The following is a 22176-nucleotide window of genomic DNA, read 5'->3' on the forward strand; positions in this document are numbered from 1 at the left end:
ATGTTTTATTTGGGGTTTTATAATCTATCTGCTTCCTCTGCAATATTAATAAAAATTTAAACTTACCACTTATAAAAATTAATATATAATTCAAATTTAAGTCCATTTTCCTTCTTATGAATTTTGAACAGGACAACAGTCTCAAAGGAACAAAATGTAAATTAAGTAGTAAGATCTTTCATGCTAATATTTCTTGAGTGCCAGAATCAATTTTTAAAATTCTGTAAAAATAAGCATGCATTATTCATAAAAAAGAAAATTTTAAAATAGATGCATCTGAAGTCATGAAGTTTATTATTTTATCTCAGTAATAGCATTTTTCTAACTTAAGTAAAAGCTATTTTCTACTGATGGTTTGTATGCTGGAAAAAATATTAATTATAGACAATGGGTATATTGGAAGTTCAAATGAAATATTGAAATTTTAAACTTTTAAACATTTGAAAACTATTTTTTAAAATTTTTAAAAATTAAATTGAAATTTTAAAAAACCCTAACACAATGTATCCCCAATTAAATATGCAATTTTTGCAAGTGTGACATAATAAATACCATAAAAACTGTCAGAAGTTCATTTGAGCTGCCAATATAAACATTTAAGGTTTTCTATTAACTATAAAAATGTTCTTTATTATTTTAATAACATTAAGTTTAAAAATTTTTTTTGTATGTAACCAGTGTTCCAAAGGATATACATGTAATTCATAAATTCCTTTAATAGTACTGGAAGAAAGAAATTGATGGGATATTAATAGAGTCTACTAGCTTTAGAATCCTAACACTGAATCTAATGACAATTAAACCTCAGGTTACCTTAACATAAGTGAAAAGATAACTCTAATGACTTAGTTTTTAAGAAATAATTTAGTCTAGTTTTTAAATGACAAGAATGTTAACATACAACATTAGTTTAGAGAGAGAGACAATAGTCATTCTAGAAGAGCTTATGATTTCCATACTATTTAGAAAAAAAAAAAACAGAACTTTTATAAGAGAAAAGGAAGAGACCTCAGCTGAAGGATACTCAGGAAAACCGGAAAAAGAAAATACAAAGATATGTATGTACTATGGTTTGGATTTAAGGTGTCTCCCAAAAGCTCACATGTGAGATAAGGCAAGAAGGTTCAGAAGAGAAATGATTTGGTTATGAGAATCAAACCAATCAGTAAACTAATCTGATAGGATGAACTGAGTGGTGGGGAAGGCAGGGAGGGTGTGCTAGAGGAGGTGGGCATTGGGGTGTGGCTTTGGGGGTACGTATTTTGTATCTGGCAGTGCAGTCTCTTTCTGCTTTCTGTTCATCATGTGAGCTGCTTCCCTCTGCCACTCTCTTATGCCATGATGTTCTGCCTCACCTTGACAAGCTCTAAGGAATGGAGCCTGCTGTCTATGAACAGAGACCTCTGAAACTGTGAGAGCCCCTAAATAAGGTTTTTCTCCTCTACAATTGTTCTGGTCAGATCTTTTAGTCACAGCAGTGAAACAGCTGACTAAAACAGTATGTATTTATACTATCTTTAGAATATGTGACATATCTCACAATATACTTTTCTCTGCCCAGAATAATGGTGTTCCTGAATCCATGATTAATTCCTTTGTTTTACTTTACTTTACAGTCTTATTTCTATATATCTATGGCTTAAAAATATATTGTTTGGTCTATTTTTAAATTAACTTTTGTATGTGTGTGGTACTGGGAATTGAACCCAGGCCCTAGGCAAGTGCTGTGCCACTGAGCTATATCCCTAGCCCTTGGCCTGTTTTTAATATCAGTAATATTGTTCAATTTTATAACTTTCATAAAACAAGACTTGTTTATATAAAGACTCCAAAAAATATGAAGAAAAAAAGACTAAGGTCAGCCTAAATATCAATTTGAAATAAACCGTGCACTACAGGCCACATCATGGTTTTCTTGAAACTTAAAAGAGAGGATAGAAAGGACAAAACTTTGTTTTCTTCTTGAATGGTTTTAAAAGTTTCTTTAAGGAACTTAAAAGACATATAATAGAAGATTCAAAGCATTTTCTTTTTTTTTGTAGCAGGGATTGAATCCGGGGTCACTTAACCACTGAGCCACATCCCCAGGCCTTTTATATTTTATTTTTATATTTTTTATTTTGAGATAGGGTCTAGCTAAACTGATTTGGGCCTTGCTAAGTTGCTGAGGCTGGCTTTGAATCTGTGATCCTCCTGCCTCAGCCTCCTATGCTTCCAAGATTATAGGCACTGGACACAGCCTGGCCAAAGAAAGAAAAGTGTTCTAAAAAGTCAGATTTGCTAACACAGGTGTGACTAAAAGATTTTTCTTTTTTGTTTTTTTTAACTAAGGTATGTGTGTGGTTTATTAAGTGGATTCTTTTATTTATTTATTTTTATTTTTACAGACTAAATTTTGATTCATAGTACACACATCTTTTTAATTCATCTACAGGTGTTCAATCCTTTTTAATTGCCCAGGCACCGAGTTCTATCAATTTTTTCTTCACTGTGTTCCCTTATCAATTTTTCCAGAAAGTGCTTGCCATCTTTCCCCATGTTCTCAATTGCCTGTGAATCTATCAGTGCAACATTCTTGTGGAAAGAGTAAAGCCTAGTTGAATATTTTATAAATTTTAAGGACTTAATATTGATTCTGAAACTCCAGTTCTATGTGGATTCGCATAAATTTATGAGATGACCAGAAAACTGAAAACTCAAAATAAGGTTCTAAATATAATCATATATCACTATTTTCTCTGCATCACCCCTCACTTAAATATAACTAACATTATTCATAGTTTATTATATGTCAAGCACCATGTCAAGTACATGTATCTGTCACCTCTCTCACACTGATACTATAATTATGACCATTTTTGGACATTATTGGAGCATAGTTCATTAACTTATCCAGAGTTCACACAGACTTTGTGGTAAAAAATGGGCTTGGATCCAAATGGTCTGATTCCAGACTCCATACTTTTGAACATTTGACTATAGTATTGCTATAGTATCCCTATAATGTGGGTTCTCTCTTAGTTCAGCAACATTCACAGTCCACTCACTATTCCCTTACCTCATGATATAACCTACTACCACACTTCATTTTCTCTTTGTGAATGACTTCTATAAATGCTATTATAGGTTTCATTGGCATCCTATATTTTAAAGCCATAGTCTGCTAGACTTTTTTCACATGGCTATCATTTAAGTACCTTAGGTTAGTATATCCAAAATGCAATGTTTCCTTTTCCTTGTCTTTAATGCTCCTTACTCTTAACCAATCTCCCATTTGAACAACCATGGAATTATTTTAAATTCTGCCTTACCATCCTGGAAATCATCAAATGTTGTAAATTATTATATTTACATATCTCTCATTCATTAATTCATTTGTGCTAACACTATCATATTTTAGGTCTTCAACATCTTGCACATTAACCTTTTCAAAAAAATTTTTATTTTATTTGTTCTAATTAGTTGTACGTGACAGTAGAATTTATACATTTTGATAGATCATACATAAATGGAGTATAATCTCTCATTTTTCTGATTATACATATTGTAGGATCACATCGGTCATGCAGTCATATATATACATGAGGTAATAATGTCTGTTTCACTCTCTATCCTTCCTACCCCCATACCCCTATCCCCTCCCTTCACTCCCCTCTACCTAATATAAAGTAACTCCATTCTTCCCTATCCCCCGCCCACTTATTGTGAATTAGCATCTGCCTATCAGAGAAAACATTCGGTCTTTGGTTTTTGGGGTTTGGTTTATTTCACTTAGCATGATATTCTCTAACTCCATTCATTTATCAACAAATGCCATAATTTCATTCTTCTTTAAAGCTGAGCAATATTCCATCATGTACACACACACACACACACACACACACACACACACACACACCACATTTTCTTTATCCATTCATCTGTTGAAGGGCATCTCTCTTTTTTTAATAAACTATAAATGTATTTATATTTCACCTTTTGAAAGCTAGAGCATAACAAATTTCACTTTCTGGAAAGTCATCTTAATAGAAAAACATGAAGTACACTAAATACAAAATAATACATTTCTTGGTTCCACCAATGAGATATACATGCTCTTCTCAGATCCCTCAAATGAAGGTTTTATCAAACTTCCCTCCAAACTTGTACTGAGATGATTTCAATTCACGGAGGTCTGAGTTAATTTTTTCCAGAAGTTATAGTCAAGAAGCTGATCTTAACATGTAGATCCTTCCAAGTAATAACACATTAGAAAAACAAAAATTAGACTGCCCCAAATGGACTCTGTCTTTGTTAGTTACTAGGCAACTACAGCTAGCTCTTTCATGCTGGGCAGCAAGAGGCCCACAGCAGCAGTATACAGGTCCAAAGATATTTGCAACCTCAACCACTGACCAGAAAAAACCTACTATATTCAAACTAGGAATGTGTGACATGAATGAATGAACCTAATAAATTCTGTTCCTATATACTAGGGCTGACAGCTCTTAGCCTTATAACTAATATTTATGAAATATGTTCAACTTTGTTTCTTGAGTTGCTACTAAACTGAGTTCACAGTATACATAGCTCTTATTAACCATTTATCAGAGAATGTGCTGTGCCCTGCAATCGTGTGTCTTGTTGGAAGAGACAACAGATGGAACACAGCCTCTCTCTCTGAATTGAAAGGAAGGATTTTAAAACAGCAATTTTTATGCTAAAACGAGTGTCATAAGGAAACTATTTGTGACAGTAAAATTAATGCCCAGTTTAATCTAAGTTACCAACTAAAAAGAACTAGTAGCCACCAGAGCTCTCCTTTTTAATCATTGGAGGACTCCTTTTCATGCTTCAGGACAAGAATGTAAGCAGGTTCTCAAAGAAAGGTAAATGTGACCCAGTCATCTGAAAACTTTTTGTTAGATTGAAATTCAAACCAAAAAGCTATGGTCCTCCTACCTCTCTTAGTTGACCCCTCCACCTTATGGAAAAATGCACTTTAACTTTTCTAACCTAGAAATACCCCCACTAAAAAAAAGCAATTGTACCTTATCCTAAAAAGGCACCCTGTAGGCATTTAAGATTGAACCCATTAATTCAAAGCATTTGCAGGAGGCATAGCAAAATATCACTAATAAAACTTCCAACATCAGATCATGCAAAATCCAGAACTTTTACCCACAAAAGCTTCCTGAAATGTTTCTAGGAATACAAACTGCAGCTTCTGGCAGCCACTGCCCACATCTACTGACAAGCAGCTCCACAGCACAGATGAGTTTCAGCCCTGGTCAGCTGTACTGCTGCCAGAGTTCACACACCTCCCAGGCAAGGAAAGAAGACACATGTTTTATTGTGCTATTTGTGACCCAGAAAAGGTCACAGATGGCTCACAGGATCTGAGAGATGAACACTGAACAAAAAGAACAAGTGGGAAATAAGAATATGTGGAGATTAAAAAGGTGGATTTTCTTCCAGAAGAGGAGGTAGAAGCTCTAGGAAGTTACTGAGAATCAATGGCACTAGACCAAGTAACAAACAAGGTTAACAGTAGGGAAAACAACTTTGACAAGAGCCCAAAGGAAAAGAGGGCTCTGATCTGGAGACCCATTTTCCCCATCAGAAGTGACCCTGTTCCAGTTCCATGACTCACTTCCAGGTCTGTTGTACAGTAAAGGTGTAGGAGTCAAAGGTTTCACACTTAACATGTCACAGAAGCTCTAGATCATGAGTCCGACAGCAAGGACTCTGCTCACTCATCAATAATGGAGTACAGTAACACCAAGTTCATCATGTCCTCTTCATCAACACTGTAATCCACAGAAAACTGGTGCCAGCACTGGATGTTTTCTATGAGGTTGGTGCTGTAGTAGTTGAGGTCTCCCCAGGGCACTGAGGCACATATTGAACAAACCAGAGATCTGGTATCTGTGCTGAGATAATTTGCAGTACTCCTTCCACAGAGTCCTCCCTTCCACAAAATTCTTCTCAAGACAGTAAGGACAAGGAAAGGTATAAGATTTGGGATATTCCTTGGCTGAAGTGATGCATCCTTAGTGGTGGCCTTTATACCTTCCATGTTGTAGTTCTTGTATTTGGAACAGAGGTAGACATGTGGGCTTGAATCTTAAAACAGGGAGAAATTCTTGTGGCAGTCATGGCAAGAAGTCTCTGCTCTTGATCTGCTGCTCTGGCTTTGCAACTTGTGTAACGGGTAACGCATCCCACAGACGGGTTTCTTCAGCTTCAGACATTCCTGCAGGCATGCAGAGCAAAAGATGTGCCCACAGGGCATCTGCGCCAGCTTCTTGGACACCTACCTTTAAGCACCCAGGACACTTGGAAGTGGCCCAGGGGGTCTGCCTGTGTTGGGGGCCACAGGTAATTCTCTCACAGGACTGCTGTCGTGCTGCCATCTGGCTGCAGCAGCACATTAACTTCTGATACGAATAAGCTCTTCTCTCACATTCTATACAGTGCCTTCAGAGTTATCTAGATTTGCAGTTACCCTCCTGTTCAAGTACCTTCAAAGTTTTGAAGAACATAAAACAACGATTTCTTGGCTGGCATCCAAAGTTTCCCATTATTTGGCAAAGTTTGCCCTGTCTTCAGTTTGGTCATTCCCTAACTATATATCTTACATTTGAGTAAAACTTCATATTTATTTTTTATCATAGCATTCATACTTATATTAGATATACACACTTTTGCTTTCCTCAACTCTAATCAAAGTCATCTTCATAGTCCCCTTAAACACTCCTATTATGCTAATAGGAGTGCTGACTTGATGGGAACTGTATGTATATATAATATTAAAAAAATCTAAATTTGTGTAAATTTGATCCAAAACAGAACTGGAAAGGCAGATACAAAAATAAGACACCATCTTTGCAAATAATACTCTCAGTTGACATTAGGATAAAATATTACATTGGTTTTATCTTTCAGTCTTCCTGTGTAACATACCTAATAGTGAACTGTCATCAATTCTTAAAATGAAATACTGTTAACCACAATTCTTTCCAAAAAATGTAATTTAATGATACAATGGTATATGTAATGAATCTAAAACAATGAAATATCTTTTTTTTTTTTTTTTTTGTGGTACTGAGGATTGAACTCAGGACCTTGTGCTTGCAAAGCAAGCACTCTACCAGCTGAGCTGTCTCCCCAGCCCTAAAACAATGAAATATCTTTGAGTACCTTGTGATTCAAATGGAAATGATATGATCGTCTAATATAATTTTCAAGTCATCTATAAAAGCACTCTTGGAGCTGTTTACCCTAATATTCATAAAACTATATAATCAAATGAATTCTTACTATCTGAAATCTACATCCCTATCATCACAGAGAAATTGAGGTAGGGGCTACCAAAATACATGTATCAGGGGTACCTGGAAGAAGAGTTCCCTATTCTAAAAGAAAAACTAAATGGCACTATATTTAATACATTTTATATCCTAGATTGACCTTGCTTATGTGCTTTAAATTTAAATGCAGGCAAAGAATTAACTACATAGAGATTTACAAAGTGCTGGTTAAAGTGAAATAGCCTGCATTCTAAACAAAATTATATGCCAAGCAAAAACCACTTTTTTTAATCAGTTAAAATTATCAATTACGCTTTTCAGTTAAAGTATGTGTACTTATTACTCATCAATAATCAGCAGGTGAAGTTTCTTCAAGTGACAGTAGTTGTCCCTTTTAAAAAATGTATTTCTTATATCCTGTTTAGTTTGTCATTCATAGCCTTTTGAATACAATTTTCTCATATTAAGCTAATTTGTCACTACCCTACTGGAAGATTAAATATCAACCTTAGTTTTCTTCCATACCTTCTATCTTTCCTTCCTTGCCTTTGAAAATTTTCATAAAAAACAAAAACAAACAAACAAAAAACTGTTCTCTGAGGTATGTGGCTGGAAAATACACCTTGAAAAATTAAAACCCCAAAAATGAGTTTTATAGCACAGTGCCACTAACAAAATTTCAGAGGGAAAAGGCATGAGAAATTATTAGAGGCTGAATACCTTGGCCTGTTATAGATGACAAAATACACAGAGACAATAGTAATACAATGCACCTAACAAAACAGAACCAAGTGAAAATGCACATTACAGTCAATATTCCCACTTCTCCTTTTTATCAAAAATCTATTTGGGAGAACAAATGGGTTAGGCCCAGAAAAGGAGGGTTGTCAGTCTTTCTAGTTTGGAGAGAGCTGAGGGGAGGCCTCTTGAGGGGAAAAGGACATATATTTTAGTTCCTTTAGGCACCATCTGACCTTCGGCAGCTGGATATTTCCTTGTGGGATGAGGGAAATGATGAAACAAGAACAAGACCTGCTGTTACCAGCTGTGCAGAGAAGAACAGAAAATGCATCAAGATTTTCTTACTACCAGCATTTTGTGGGCCCATAATGACTCATAGATCCCAAAGCATATAAATGCCTTTCTTCTAATGAGAACAACTGGCTTAAAATACTTCAATAATTAGTTTCATAAAAAGTTATTAGTATAGCAAAACAAAAATGTTTCAAACAGCCCAACAAGATTAGGTCATATTCTCCAAATATAAAAGTAATTACAAGTGAATAGTCACTAAAACAAAAACCTAAACAGCACATTAAACTAATGAGCCAGGAAAAACACAATTCATAGACATCAACAAGGACCAAAAAAAAAAAAAAAAAAAAAAAAAAAAAAAAAAGAGATAACCACCAACAAATTATGGTAAACATTTCTTGCTGTTTTAAAAGCATCTATGAACTATTAGATAAATATATGTCCTTTAATAATGTTGCCAAATATAAAACTTGAAAATTAACTTCTTATATAGGGTAGAAATAATTTTAGCAAGTAAATGATGAAGATGTTTGGGTAACATATGGTATGCTGCAGTAAAATTTAACCTTACAATCTTTAAACAAAAAACCTTGTATTTTTAATTGCTATCACATCTGTTTGAGTAGAACCTCTCTTTGGCACTCATCCAGAGTAAATAACCAATCATACACAGCATGAGATTTGTTTTTTGTACATGATCTAAAGGTTAGAGCAATAAGTTTTAATATTTACTTATTTTATATTCAAAATGATCATAATTTTTTATGTATTTAAGGGTTGAAATAATTATACTTAGTGAATTCATTAAGGAAAAATGTGCCTACTAATTCTCCCCAGAGAACATTAACAATGTGTTAATGTTAAAAGGTAGACTATTACCTCTTTGGAGAATAAAAGGACCCTGATTAGTAAATTGCCTAAACAATTTGTAATTATGAAGAGCTCATACTTTACTATCTTTCAAAATTCATACTTATTTATCTGCATTTCTACTTGAAATTAAAAAAGGAGGAGATCAAAATAATTCTACAATACCTTCTACAAAATGTTAGTACCACTGGCATTACAAAAATTAAAAATAAAAGGAAAAAAGCTGATGGATAGCAATTCTGCTGACAACAGAGTTCATCATCACCAATGGATTTCATTTCTTCAGACTACTAGTACAAATCAAGCAAAAGCTAAATTTTGTTAGCAAGCTGAAATGTTGATAACAATCCTCAACTCTTAAAGATAGATCTTTAAAACCAACCTGGCTATTTCTTCTCGATGAGCAGTCCAGTCTCGGATGTAGTCTTCCTGTTCTTTAATCCGGTGCTTGAAAGAAGAACTAGTAGGCATTGCTGATCCAGTGCTCTGCAAGCGAGTGGTTTTCAGGGCTGGAGAAGTACGTAGACGGGTATGTTTAGGGGAATTACGGTTTGATCCAAATTCATCTTCTGAGGTGGAAGCATAATCAGTAGGAAAGCGCCTCCATCTTGAATTTACTAAATTAGTTTAATTATTAAAAAAAGAATTATTATGTTATCATTTGAAGGAGATAAAATAAAAATGATTTCAAAAACACCATGAGAGCGCACACACAGCACAATTTTCAATAACTGACACACATACCTCACAAAAACCATAAGTCTACTACTCCTTAATATAGAAACATTACACTTTGGTGAATTAAAAACAATGAATAATAAAAAACAATCGAAAGAAGGCATTTTCTGTAGTGAATAAACATTCAGATGAAAAATTTCATTAATGATAAAAAACTAAGCAAGCTCTATTCATACATGTTTGAGTATTTTTCAGTTTCAAATATTTCTTATTAAAGATATGGATTTTTAAAAATGACAGCAACAACACCAACAACAAAAATAAAAATAAAAACAAGGGAAAAGATTTCCTCATGCCACATGGACTTTCAACACGGAGATGATAAGAAACCCTCTTTTCCCAACATACAAATGTGCATAATTCCTGCTGTGGAAATTATGCCTTTATGGCAGAAAAAAAAAACATTACCTCTGTCATTCAACATCCTGTTATGCTATGGTTGGAAAAAATCTTTTTACATGGTAAAAAACACAACAAAGCATCTTCAGTACAACTCTGCCGCTTTGACACTGAAAGCATATGGTGAAAATAGACAATGGCATAAAATCTACAAAGAGCAAAACTACAAGCTATTCTCACAACAATTGACATTTAAGGCACAGGAGATACCGTGAATCGTCACATTAAAGAAAGTGGCAATCACTTTCTTATTCAAGGTTAGTAAAGACGTTTAAAAATGGTATTGCTGACACATTTGAGAAAACCAGAAGACAAATTAATGCACACACTTCACTACTACTGTTAATATGAAAATCAAACATACAAGTAACTTTGTGAAGCATAAATAGAGGATAAAAAAAAAAAAAGCAGGTAATGGTTTACTTAGGGTAAATTTCACAAAGGTAGGAACCATGTCTTTTCAATCCACTGTACCTAGTACTTAGCAATGTGTCTGGCTAGTAAATATTTAATAAATATTTTTGAAGAAATGAATAAATTCCTAGATGGAAACCATTTTCTTTGCTCAAAACTAGTAAAAAGCACGAGATAATTTTGGTATTTAAAATGACAAAACCCTAGGACCTGCTATAAGTTTCAGTTGTCACTAATACTGGAAGAGTTTTTCTTTTTCTTCTCTAATCTCTTTGTCCCTATCTCTAATAGAAACAGATACTAAACTGTGTAGATTAGTAAGACCCAAAATTCCCTCATCCCTCTCCACTAGAATTTTTAACTTTCGTGTATTTTCTTCCAAAACTCTGCTTTTGCCTGGGGCTTTTTAAGGTTGAGCTGGTTCTTAGATAAAACTAACATACACTGCCACCAGCATTGGCTTTCAATACAAAAATCTATAGTAAGAAATATGGCATAAATTAGAGCCTACTCATTTGTCCTGATTCATACTCTATTTGAAACTCTTAGGGTTTGGATGTAGATTCATGAATACAAGAGAATGATTATAGGCAGAAAGCTTATGGTTTTATGTAAAAGTGTACACAAATACATATATAGAACTTTAGGTAATTAGTAACAGATTCCTTGAAGGGAACCTTAGACACAATTTCTATATGGCAATTTATTAACATAGACAATACTTTTACCATGATAGAAATTCACTCATTTCTAGGCATATGCAAACTCCCACAAATTAAAGTTACTCTGAGACTTTTTGAAAACAATTTTATAAAAAGTTTGGAAATAAGAGCAAAGAGATTTTAGACATGGCAAAAAAAAAAAAAATCAGAACTATATGGGAACCAATTTGTACTTTTCAATAAAGGCATTTCATTAAATGGTAAATGTGAATTTATATTGCTATCTCATTATAGTATTCATACATAAAAAAAAGATCATATTATGTTAGTTCAAATTTCCTGTTTTATTATTGGGAAACCACTGTCAACATACCTATAATTGAAAATGTGTTTAAAAGAAAACCAGTAACAAATAGTTTTAATAAACTGCAGAATAAATGAAAAATAAATAAGTATCATGAAACTAAATTACTTAGAATACTAAGTACTTAGAATAGTATCAATAGCTGATATATTTCATAAGTGGCATAGTATATGAAATCAGAATGAGAAACTGAGACCAAGTGCTATTAATGTTTGCTAAATATCAAGTTAAATTATATAAGTAGAGTCACATTAAAATTAACTTTTGTTGGGCACAGTAGTGCATGCCTGTAATCCAGCTACTCAGGAAGCTAAGGCAGTAGGGATGACAAGTTCCAGATTTGCCAACTTGCCAACTTGTCTCAAAATAAAAAATGAAAAGGGCTGAGGGTATAGTTAAATGGTAGAGCACCCCTGTTCAATCCCCAGCACAGCAAATAATCACCATTAACAACACCATCGTCAATAAGATACACTTTAAATTTTTTGAGTCTCAAGATTATAAAACAATTACATTTTAAGGAAAAACAATAAAAGGAAAAAAATCCCTGTTCACAAACTTTCCACCTATTTTTAAAGGTCTAAGTAAAAGGTAAGAATACTAAAGCATCTAAGATTATCTTTAAAAAGCAACCAAAAGAATAAGATATATTTTAAAAATTGAGAGATAACACCTTTAGGTTTGTTCTAATAAAATTAAAGGCAAAATGGGAGAATAAATGAGTATGGTAAAACAGAAAAAAGAAAACATGATTAATAAATCTTCAAGTAATTAGAGATTATCTTTATAAATGGAAAATGTATCATACAGGGTATACTACAAAGAAAAGCTCAAGTTGCCTCTGCATACCACTTTGTATAATAACAAAGAGAACAGACTGAGTGAGATGGAAACTATTGGGAAAGGGACTGGGAAAGGGAGTTCAATACCAGAACCTCTAACCTGTTATTTTTCAATTAACTTTCAAAACTTTCTGCTTTCCTTAATCTTTGCTTCTAAACTATTAGCAGCTATCCATTTTACCTGAAGAAAATTTCTCACAACTTAATGAATACAGAAGAAACTTCAAGTTAAAATATTTTGAACTTTCCCCTAAACCTTATTTCATAAAATTTTAGAACTAAATGATCTCACATATTATACAGTCTAAATTTACTTTATAGATTAAAAATAATGGGTTCAAAATAATTGCTTATGTCAAAGTACAGGGCAGTCTACCAACTCCTATAGTTCAAAACTCACTCTTTGCTAGTCCAACTATCTTCCAATTAAATGTTAGAAGAGTCTTTTTTTTTCATTTCTAATAAAACTAACTTTTAAAAAGTACATTTTCAACTTCTCATGGAATGAAAGCTTTTCTGATATCTACTTATGTTGAAGAAAAATTTTACATCGTGAATTTGATTCAGCTTAAGTAACCAATTTATGGAAATAAATTTAATTTTATATGATTAGGCTTATCTGATAGCTCTATATTACTAAAGCACTTAATGATAGATCATTCAACTGAATATTTGTACTGAAATGTCAATGTCTAAGAGGTTTATAGGTTAGTGAACATAAATTGAAATGAGAGAAAATTCAAGAAGGTCTTAATTCTGAAACTCACTTTAAACTTATTTTAGTTACAATATTTATTATGAAATTTATTTTACTTCTACAATGTGTAAAACTCCCTTTTTGTGGAAGTAATAAACTACTATATTCATTATGAAAACATACTACCATCCATGATGTTTAGAGATTTAAAAAGGAAAAGAGTGTTATTAGTATCATATATCTGTGAATGCTCTGATTTCTTTTAATGTATCTAAACTTTGTTTACCCTAAAACATATTACAATTACAGATTTAGCAAATACACTTCAGAAAATATAGCCAAATGTGATGGAGAATTCCTGTAATCACAGCAATTTGGGAGACTGAGACAGAACAGTAAGTTAGCAACTCAGCAAGACCCTGTATCAAAATAAAAAAATTAAAAGGGGTTGGAGATGCTGCTCAGTGGTAGAGTGCCCCCTTGGGTTCAATCCTGAGTAACAAAGGCGGGGGGGGGGGGCAGAAACCACACATTGCTTCTTCATACTATATCAGAATATTTTAAAGATATACTAAATCACAAACATGTTTTGCATGTATATTTATGACTATATAACAAAGTTTGGGGGGGAAATCTGATAAATGCTCTGTTTTAGCTTTTAACTTGGAGGAAGAATTAACTTAAGCCATGCATGCTCTATGTTTATGCTTTTTGATAACACAGAACTTATGTTAGCTTATATTATGATGGAAGTATACTTAAATATTCTGATGTACTTAAGGGAGATCAGGTGATAAAGCAAGCAGTGTAGCAGAAGAAATTTTATCAGGTACTCATCATAAAAGGCAGTATAAAGGAGATATGAATTGAAGAGGTAGAGCCATAAGAACAGAACAAACAATACTGGATAAACACAAACAAAAGATAGTAGTTAGTTTTCAAATACTTGACAATAAATTCATAAACAACCAACCAATGCTTGAAGTGTGGAAACAAGGTCTTGAGTAAGAAGGAAAATGCCATCTATTCTTTTTGGAACAATAACTGTATGTTCTCTAGCTTCAGCCTATATCCATTCCTACCACAGACTATGACTGTCATTATCAAAACCCCTGACCAGCAGAGATTTAATGGTAAATAGATGGAGGAAAGCAGCAAAGGGGACGATTAGAAGGTGAAAAATGTATATATTTAAATTTATATATATATATATATATATGTATATAAAGTACCGTTAACTTGGGGTCTTGTAGGAGATATTGTGGTAGATGTAAAGCAAACAATTAAAAAGATAAAATTGCACACCAACTTTTCTTCCACTCTCAACTCAAAACTTAGGGCTCACTTAGATGCTTGTTGACTGACAATAATCATAAATCTTCTAGTCTTTTAACAGCTTGTCTCCCCAGCTGGCCTTTTCAGCCACACCCGTATATGAGGCTCATTATGAAGTAATAAGACCATGCTTACAAGATACACACATAACTCTAGTCACCATGTATTCTCAGTGGCTTTAGCTCTGAATATGATATGCATAAAAAGACAAAAATGCCCAAAGCAGTTAAATTCTGGTGAGGAATAAGAAATTTTGTAGTTACTACATTCAATTATAGATAATTACTATAGCTAAATGCCATAATAGCACTTTATGAAATAATGCTCACAATTAGCTAAATTTCTACAGCCTACTTTGACCAACATGTACTTAGTGATTGCCCCATGAATCCATCCTCTTCTACTGAAATAAATTAAGAGTTAGTTTTCACTGGTTTCAACCACAAACAAATGTAACTTCAAAATGTACAAGTACATGAGACATTTCAAAGTGGACAAAAAAAAAGGAGAAAAAAAATACTGATTATTTCATTTAGCTCTAAAAGAACTAATAAATGGCATCCTATTTTTCTTCAGGTTCATAAGGACTTTGGAGTAAGTGAGGATATTTAAAAGTTAAACACATGCTTTTAAAAGTACAATACTAATTCCTATTATTTAAGCCAGACAGTAATTCCCTATGTAATCCTCCTGATACACGAATCCAACTGTCACCAACTGAAAAATTAAAATGCCTAAATCATTCCCATGTATAATTTTTAAATCATTATTTTTCCCCAGGACTTTAATTGGAAGTATATTAACTTTTGATCTTTCCATTTATTAAACTAAATGCAATTATTTTTATAGGAAAACAAAACCTGTCTCTTGAATATTTTGGAAAGACAACAACTAGTAATCCAATTCTTAAAAGATGAGCTCCCAAACAGAACATGCTAATGTTATTAAAAATCTGGACTCAATTTACCTGAAGGAGAGCCATGAGTTGAGGTCATACTTTTGACCTTGGAGTCCGACAGTCGAGAGATACTGTTAGCTCTAATTCTAGGAGAAAATTTATCTGATGGTACTAATCTGGCTCCACTTCTAATGATGGCTTCTGCAGTACGTGAAGAGGCACTACTTCTAGATATTGTTGCTTCAGAGTCACTACGAGCTGATAATGAGCCAAGCCGTGTTCTACGAGGCTGAGCCAATAAATCAATCCTAGAAATATTGCGCCTTCCTGTGGGTGGCTTAGATGTAGAACTTGTTGTGGATACTTCAGAAGCAACAGATGCTTTGTCGGCATCAGCAAGTTCACTGTCTGAAGCTTCACCAAGTCGTGCTCTGCGCAAGAGGGAAGTCCTGGTAGGTCGTGGCCTTGGAAGAGTAGTTGACTTACTGGATGAACCAGATGCTACAGGAGAAGTCTTAGATTTTGTTCCTTTACCTCCTTCCAGTTTGGAATGTACATGCTCATCAGTTGAGGTAAGTGGAGTCCTTCCATGAGATTTACAGGAATAAGTTTCTTGATCAGATGACATAATATCAGAGATAGCAGAATGAGGTACACTGGAGGTTTGGTCATCATCCGTTAAGTCTACTGAAGGCTGTCTTATTCTTCCACTGGACTGTACAAATTTACGACCATCTGATCTTGAACCTACATCCGAGGAACGACTTTTTGTTTTCTTTTCTATTTTCTCCCTAGCACCCGAAGATGATGATTTAGTTACATCTTTGGAAGGAGAATTTGTGGAACATCTATCTTTATAGAGGCTAGTGAAACTCTTTCGCTTTTGGGTTGACTTTCTTTCAGTCTCTCCAGTAACCAGACTGATTGTACTAGCTGTATCCACATCAGATTCTGGTGAAATAGAATTGTCTCTATTATAACTGGGAGTATCTGGGCCTTCATCAGTTTTATTATCTTCACGCAATTTAGCTTCTAGAAAAGCCATTACTGCTTCTGTGTCTTTTAAAATAAGGGTTGTGTCCATACTAGAATCAGTATCCAAAGAGTCACTTCTTTCTCGTAGTCTATTTACAGATGTTAATGCTAAAGAAGGGGGAGTAGATGAAGTCTGTTTATTTATATGAGGAATAAGTTCTATAGGTATATTTGGGCTAGGTTTTTCTATAGTGAAGCTCCCTTGTCGCACTAAAGACTTGGAGGATTCTTTCTTGTCTCCTCCCTTTGAAGTCTGACTTTTCAGAATTTCCTCAGCTTTTCTTCTCTTGCTCTCATTTTGTATCGCCCTTTCTCCTTTGCTTGTAGAATGTCCTGGAATTTTGTCTGGAGGTTGGGACTCTTGTTTAGAAGTTTCTTCCCTGCATTTATCTATCTGACCTGAAACATTTTTTGAAGCTAATTTAGCAGGTGTCCACTGGGCCTGCTCCTTCTGTTCTTGTTGCTGCTGAATTTTTGCTAATGTCTGCTTTACTAAAGAAGCTTCCTTATCAGTTTCACTCCTCTCCTTCCCAGGAGAAGAGCTGCCTATGTGAGGCAGGACTTTATTATCTCCACCATTTACTGTCCTGTTCACTTTATTCAGAGCTCTGTCAGCATCTTGTTTATCTTTCTGGTGTACCACTGTTGGTGTTTCTTTCTCCTGCAGTTCTGTGTCTTGCTTTTCTCCTATTTCTGACCTCTGTGCTATAATCTTTGCTCTAGAGCTGTCAAGAGACTTGTCTTCATTTGGAAGTTGGGGAAGAGTTCGTCTCCTTCTTTCTCCCTGCCCAGCCAAGGAAGCTACAGATCCAGTTCTTTTCAGTGAAATGCCAGATTCACCAATATCTGTCTCTGTAAAATAAAAATCACAATGAAGAAATGAGAGTGAAAAATAAAAATCAAAGTGTTATCATATTACATTTGATTTTGAACTGTAAGTTTAAAAATGACAAGTATAAAATAGATGAACCATCATTGTGACTAAATAGTTTTAAAAGAAGTATAATTCCAAGCTGCACAGACTAATAATCTGCCTATGTACAGAAGATTCAGGAAAGCAAATGTATAAAATGAAAATCAGAACCATCAGGTTCTTTTTCTCCTTCCAATATATTTTTTTAATTGTCAAAAACTGTATATATATTTATGGTATACAACATGATGTTCTGAATATATGCATGCGTTACAATGTATGCCATTGTAAACGGCATTGTAATGTATGTTAAATCAAGCTGATTTACATATCCATTACCTCTCATTAAACTTATTCTTTTTTGTGTGGTAAGATTATTTAGAGTCTACTCTCTTAGCAATTTTCTAGTATATAATACATTTTCATTAACCAGAACCAGGGTGTGCAAGAATCATCCCTATATCTGTAAGAAGTTCACTATGGTCATTCTTTCTTTTGTGACTTTCCATCCTTAAGTATGATAAAAATAAAAAAAAAACAGAATCTGTTATGTTACAGAATTACACAGAGAATGCCTGATAAATATTGTTTATTATCTATACATTCAATTACATAGCAAAAAATAACAATATACCTTTTAATGTGCATTATTATCTACTTGAAATGAAAGCTTAGATTTTCTAAGTAAATGAGAAATACTAACCTTAACAACATTTGTTTTTTTTAAATCCAAAGCTAATTAAAATAATTTTTAAATTATGAGAAAAGGACAGGATGTGTCACAATTTTACAAACTGAGGGATTTTTAAACCATAGTTTTCTGGTAGATTAAAACCACTCACAGAAATACACAACTGCTTTCTTTTATTCAAATAAGCAGAAGTTAATAATAAATATATACTTGGATATTTGGGAGAATTTGAGAATACTTAAGGAAAATGTTAATGTTAAAAATAGAATGTATCTCTGACAAAAAAGGCAGGTTTTTCTGAGAAATATAAATCAACATATAAAGCATTCTAATTTTTTAGGAATAAATGGGGTGAAAATCATAAAGCTTCTGTGGGTCTTTTTTCTTCTTTATAACCCTAAAAGGGCAGCATTTAAATTTCATAGCAATACAGTGGTTATGATGTAGAAAACTACTTGTCAAACTGACCAATTTAACTTTAATCATGCTATAATTAATCATGCTATATCTTATTTTGTTTATTCTTGCATGTTTACATGTCTCACCTCCTTTGTGCTAACTACCAAATCTAAAACGCAATGATGATTTTATATTTTTGTATTTTCTCTAATATTTACCACACTATCCTGCTCCTAAAACACACTCAGTATAGGCTTATGAGGAATATTTTAGGATTTAAGTGAATTTATCACCTTATCTAAAGAAATTCACTTAAAACATGATAAAATAGAAATAAGATCATGAAAGCTAAGTTGTCTGTTATTTTTTATAAGGATAGAATTTTGCTTTTCACAGCTAATACGCAATAATTTTACTATAGGTTCCTTGGTAAATTTATCTAGTCCTTCTTTTCTCCCCCCAAATGGTGACCAGTTTATGTGAATCAATTTGCAGATGACTCTGCTCTCTTCAAAGAATTTTGGTAATACTACCAATTACTTCTAGTTTCTATGATAAATGTTAGTTTTTCTAGTACACTGTTATGTAGCTTTTTTAAATACTGAATTAAATAACGTTTAAAAAATTCTTAAAATAGGTTTTTGGGATGCCATAAGCCAGAGGGAGGAAAAATTGCATTTCCAAGAAGAACAAATTTATAAATACAGACTAAAAAAAAGCCACATATTAGTTTTCCTTGAGCGTAATTTCTTAAAAGGTTTCTTTCTTAACCCTAAGTATGTCTTCACCTTGGATAATTTTTTAAAATTTTAATTGTTTAAATTGTAAAATGACAGTTTATATTTGTGCATACTTAAGGCATAAGTGATATTATAATTTATAAATAAAATGTGAAACAAATCATCATTTAAAAATATGTATATGTAATATAGATAAGTTCATATATGTAATGCTTCATCTATGAATTATTATCTTCATTTAGGTTTATACTTTAATGATATTTGTATCATTAATCAAAATAAAATTATATTATCCCTAAAATATTGACTTATCAAGGGTAGGAAGAACTTTTACTTAAAAGTAAAAACACAAACTTTTAAAACCATAATTTAATAGCAGAAATTTATAACTAAAAAAATTTCCTCAGAATAAACTATTAAATTCTAACCAGTATCCATCTGTCTTTAGAAGTTTTAACTTATGAAGGACACAAAATGTTTAAAATAAATACTTCTGGGGCTGGGGTTGTAACTCAGTGGTTGAGTGCTTGCCTAACGTAGCAGGTGTGAGGCTCTGCATTCTATCCCCATCATTATTATTACTATTTGGAAATTTTCCACTGCTTCAAACCCCTTAAAATACAAGGTATCTAATAAAAATCAGTTTTTTACTTGTTAGAGAAATCATATTTGCAATACAAGCATAGATTATGTGAATGCTTACTTAGATTTATTTCTTGCTATATAAATTTAGCTCTTTTTAAAAAACTGATATATGACTCACAAAAATAGAAAGAGGCAAGAAAAAAGAAAACAAAGGGGAGGAAGAGGAGGAAGAAAGGAAAATACCATTTTCTAAAGGAACAGGTGCAGATAATTCCATTATTCTTTCTTCTTGATCATGTCTTGTATGATTAGCAGCCAAACTAGCCCACTGTGAAACCCAACGTTTGCTTCCAGATGAAGATATGCCTTCCTGAAAAGAGAATAAAAAACAAGGCAATGAAATAATACAGTATGGTCAAATCTGATTCTCTTGAAAGTGTTTTATTTAGTCACAGGAACGTTTTTTATAGCCATACAAAGTCATAAACCTCACCTTATTTTATTATCATTTATTAAATTTTCTCATATATAGAATGAAAGTTCTCTAGGTATCTCTTTTAACTACAATATTTTATTATTTACTGCAAATGGAGTATAATTTTTGTTACTTCTGAAATACTAGCAACAGCATCAAAATAATTTTTGGAGTTTGAAATTTACTGGGTTGCTAGATCAGCATCGATATATACCATAGCTTTATGGACAGATATGTGATTAGTCCTGAATCCATTGGAGAGAACAGGGAGTCTAAAGACCTGTTCCCAACTTCTTATCTTGCCCTCCAAATATCTCTAAAATTCAGATTGGCTCTAGGTCTCAGGAAGTATTAAAACTATTAGGTCATGTCCTCAGTGATTTCAAAACCCAAACCTTTAGACTTCTCTATACAAAACTTTAAGATTACCAAAAAAAACTAGAAACTTCAGTCTTTACTAATTATTTTATACCACTCTGAACCTAGACCTGCCTATGTTTAGATCTTTTCTTAAGTGATTTTTGAAAACTTAAGTGTGAAACAGAACTTAATTCATTATATGGTTCCATAGACTAATGGACGTATGTTGCTAATTCTTAGGAACAGGGTAATTTGGACAATTTGGAAGATCTAGGGGACATATGTAAAAAATATATAAATCCTAAATATAATACTTTTCGCTAAAAAAAAATCCAAGCCAGGGCTTCATGTTGAATTACATGATAACTAGGGAATGGAATGCTATGACAAAAAGTTTATTTTGAACTATTTGAAATAAATATTTTATTCAAAGTATCAGATTTACTATATGTTTAATGATGAATAAGCTACATAGTGATGAAGTTAAAGATTTCATACATTGTATGATTGATCTTAAGAAAGTAGGTTAAAATAGTTATATAGACAATAACATACATATAGTGTAACCTAAGGATACCAAAGCCTGATGAAACTTTGAATTTCCTTCTACGTTTTTGTGGTGCATACCCACATTTATGAGTACCAAAGGCAGTACCAAGCTAAGTGCACCAAGCTAAGAATGTCCACAACAGGGGAGGAGAATCCACTTATGCAGAACCATTCTGGGAAGAATTCTAATGGCCAAATAGGTGACTCCTACAAAGGCAGAAACATACTGGGGCTATATAAATTTTATTTGGCATGCATAGAGGGGATAGAGAAGAGAGTAAGGAGTCTATTTAAAGTTATATTCACGAAAACCCTTCCTGAATTAATCAAAATATTAGCATATTGCCTTAAATAACAATCACCTGCTTTTAATAAATAAATTAAACCTTATAAATAAGAAACCAAAATAAAAATTCTTTCAAAGGGAAATAAAGAATACTAAAATGCAGTAATTGTTTTGACAGTTTTAAGGAAATAATAAATCACACAGATAATTTTAACACTGATAAGCAAACATGCAAGTTTATTTACCTGTCTCTAAAATATTTTACTTACATTTCATGCAAATATAAATAAAATGTTATGCCTTATACTTTCCTTTTATTTATTCTTTATATTTCTTTACTATTCATATATCATAAATTAGTTCTTGTCCTAAGAAATAATACAGCATAATACATAAACGAATGAATGAAGAAAACAAAGTTGTTTAAGGTTCAAACTCTAGCTCCACAAACTATTAGTCGTAAGACCCTGGCTAAGTAAATTTCTTTGTTACTTCAATTTCCTTACTTGTAAAATGGCAAATTGCAGGCTCTGCTGAATGTTAGGCTCTTATTATCTGAATAATAATAAATAATACTTTAGATTTATAGAGATGTTT

The 22176-nt window shown here is 32.9% G+C and overlaps 1 protein-coding gene and 1 pseudogene across 8 annotated transcripts in view; both read right to left on the bottom strand.

The window, feature by feature from the left end:
• Cep170 (centrosomal protein 170) overlaps positions 1 to 22176 on the bottom strand; it is a 131881-nt gene that overhangs the window by 20962 nt on the left and 88743 nt on the right. For 6 of the 8 annotated variants that reach the window (XM_047520483.1, XM_047520485.1, XM_047520481.1 and 3 more), the window contains 3 exons: positions 20153 to 20279; positions 15616 to 17433; positions 9580 to 9814 (listed from right to left, as the gene is read on the bottom strand). In XM_047520483.1, coding sequence (XP_047376439.1) covers positions 9580 to 9814; positions 15616 to 17433; positions 20153 to 20279 — 2180 coding nt within the window. The remainder of the gene's footprint in view (positions 1 to 9579; positions 9815 to 15615; positions 17434 to 20152; positions 20280 to 22176) is intronic. The other 2 variants (XM_047520487.1, XM_047520482.1) reach the window with 1 other exon arrangement.
• LOC124961639 (E3 ubiquitin-protein ligase RNF114-like) lies at positions 5732 to 6355 on the bottom strand (annotated as a pseudogene).

This window comes from Sciurus carolinensis, chromosome 12 (genome assembly GCF_902686445.1).
Source record: "Sciurus carolinensis chromosome 12, mSciCar1.2, whole genome shotgun sequence".
Classification (NCBI taxonomy): domain Eukaryota; kingdom Metazoa; phylum Chordata; class Mammalia; order Rodentia; family Sciuridae; genus Sciurus; species Sciurus carolinensis.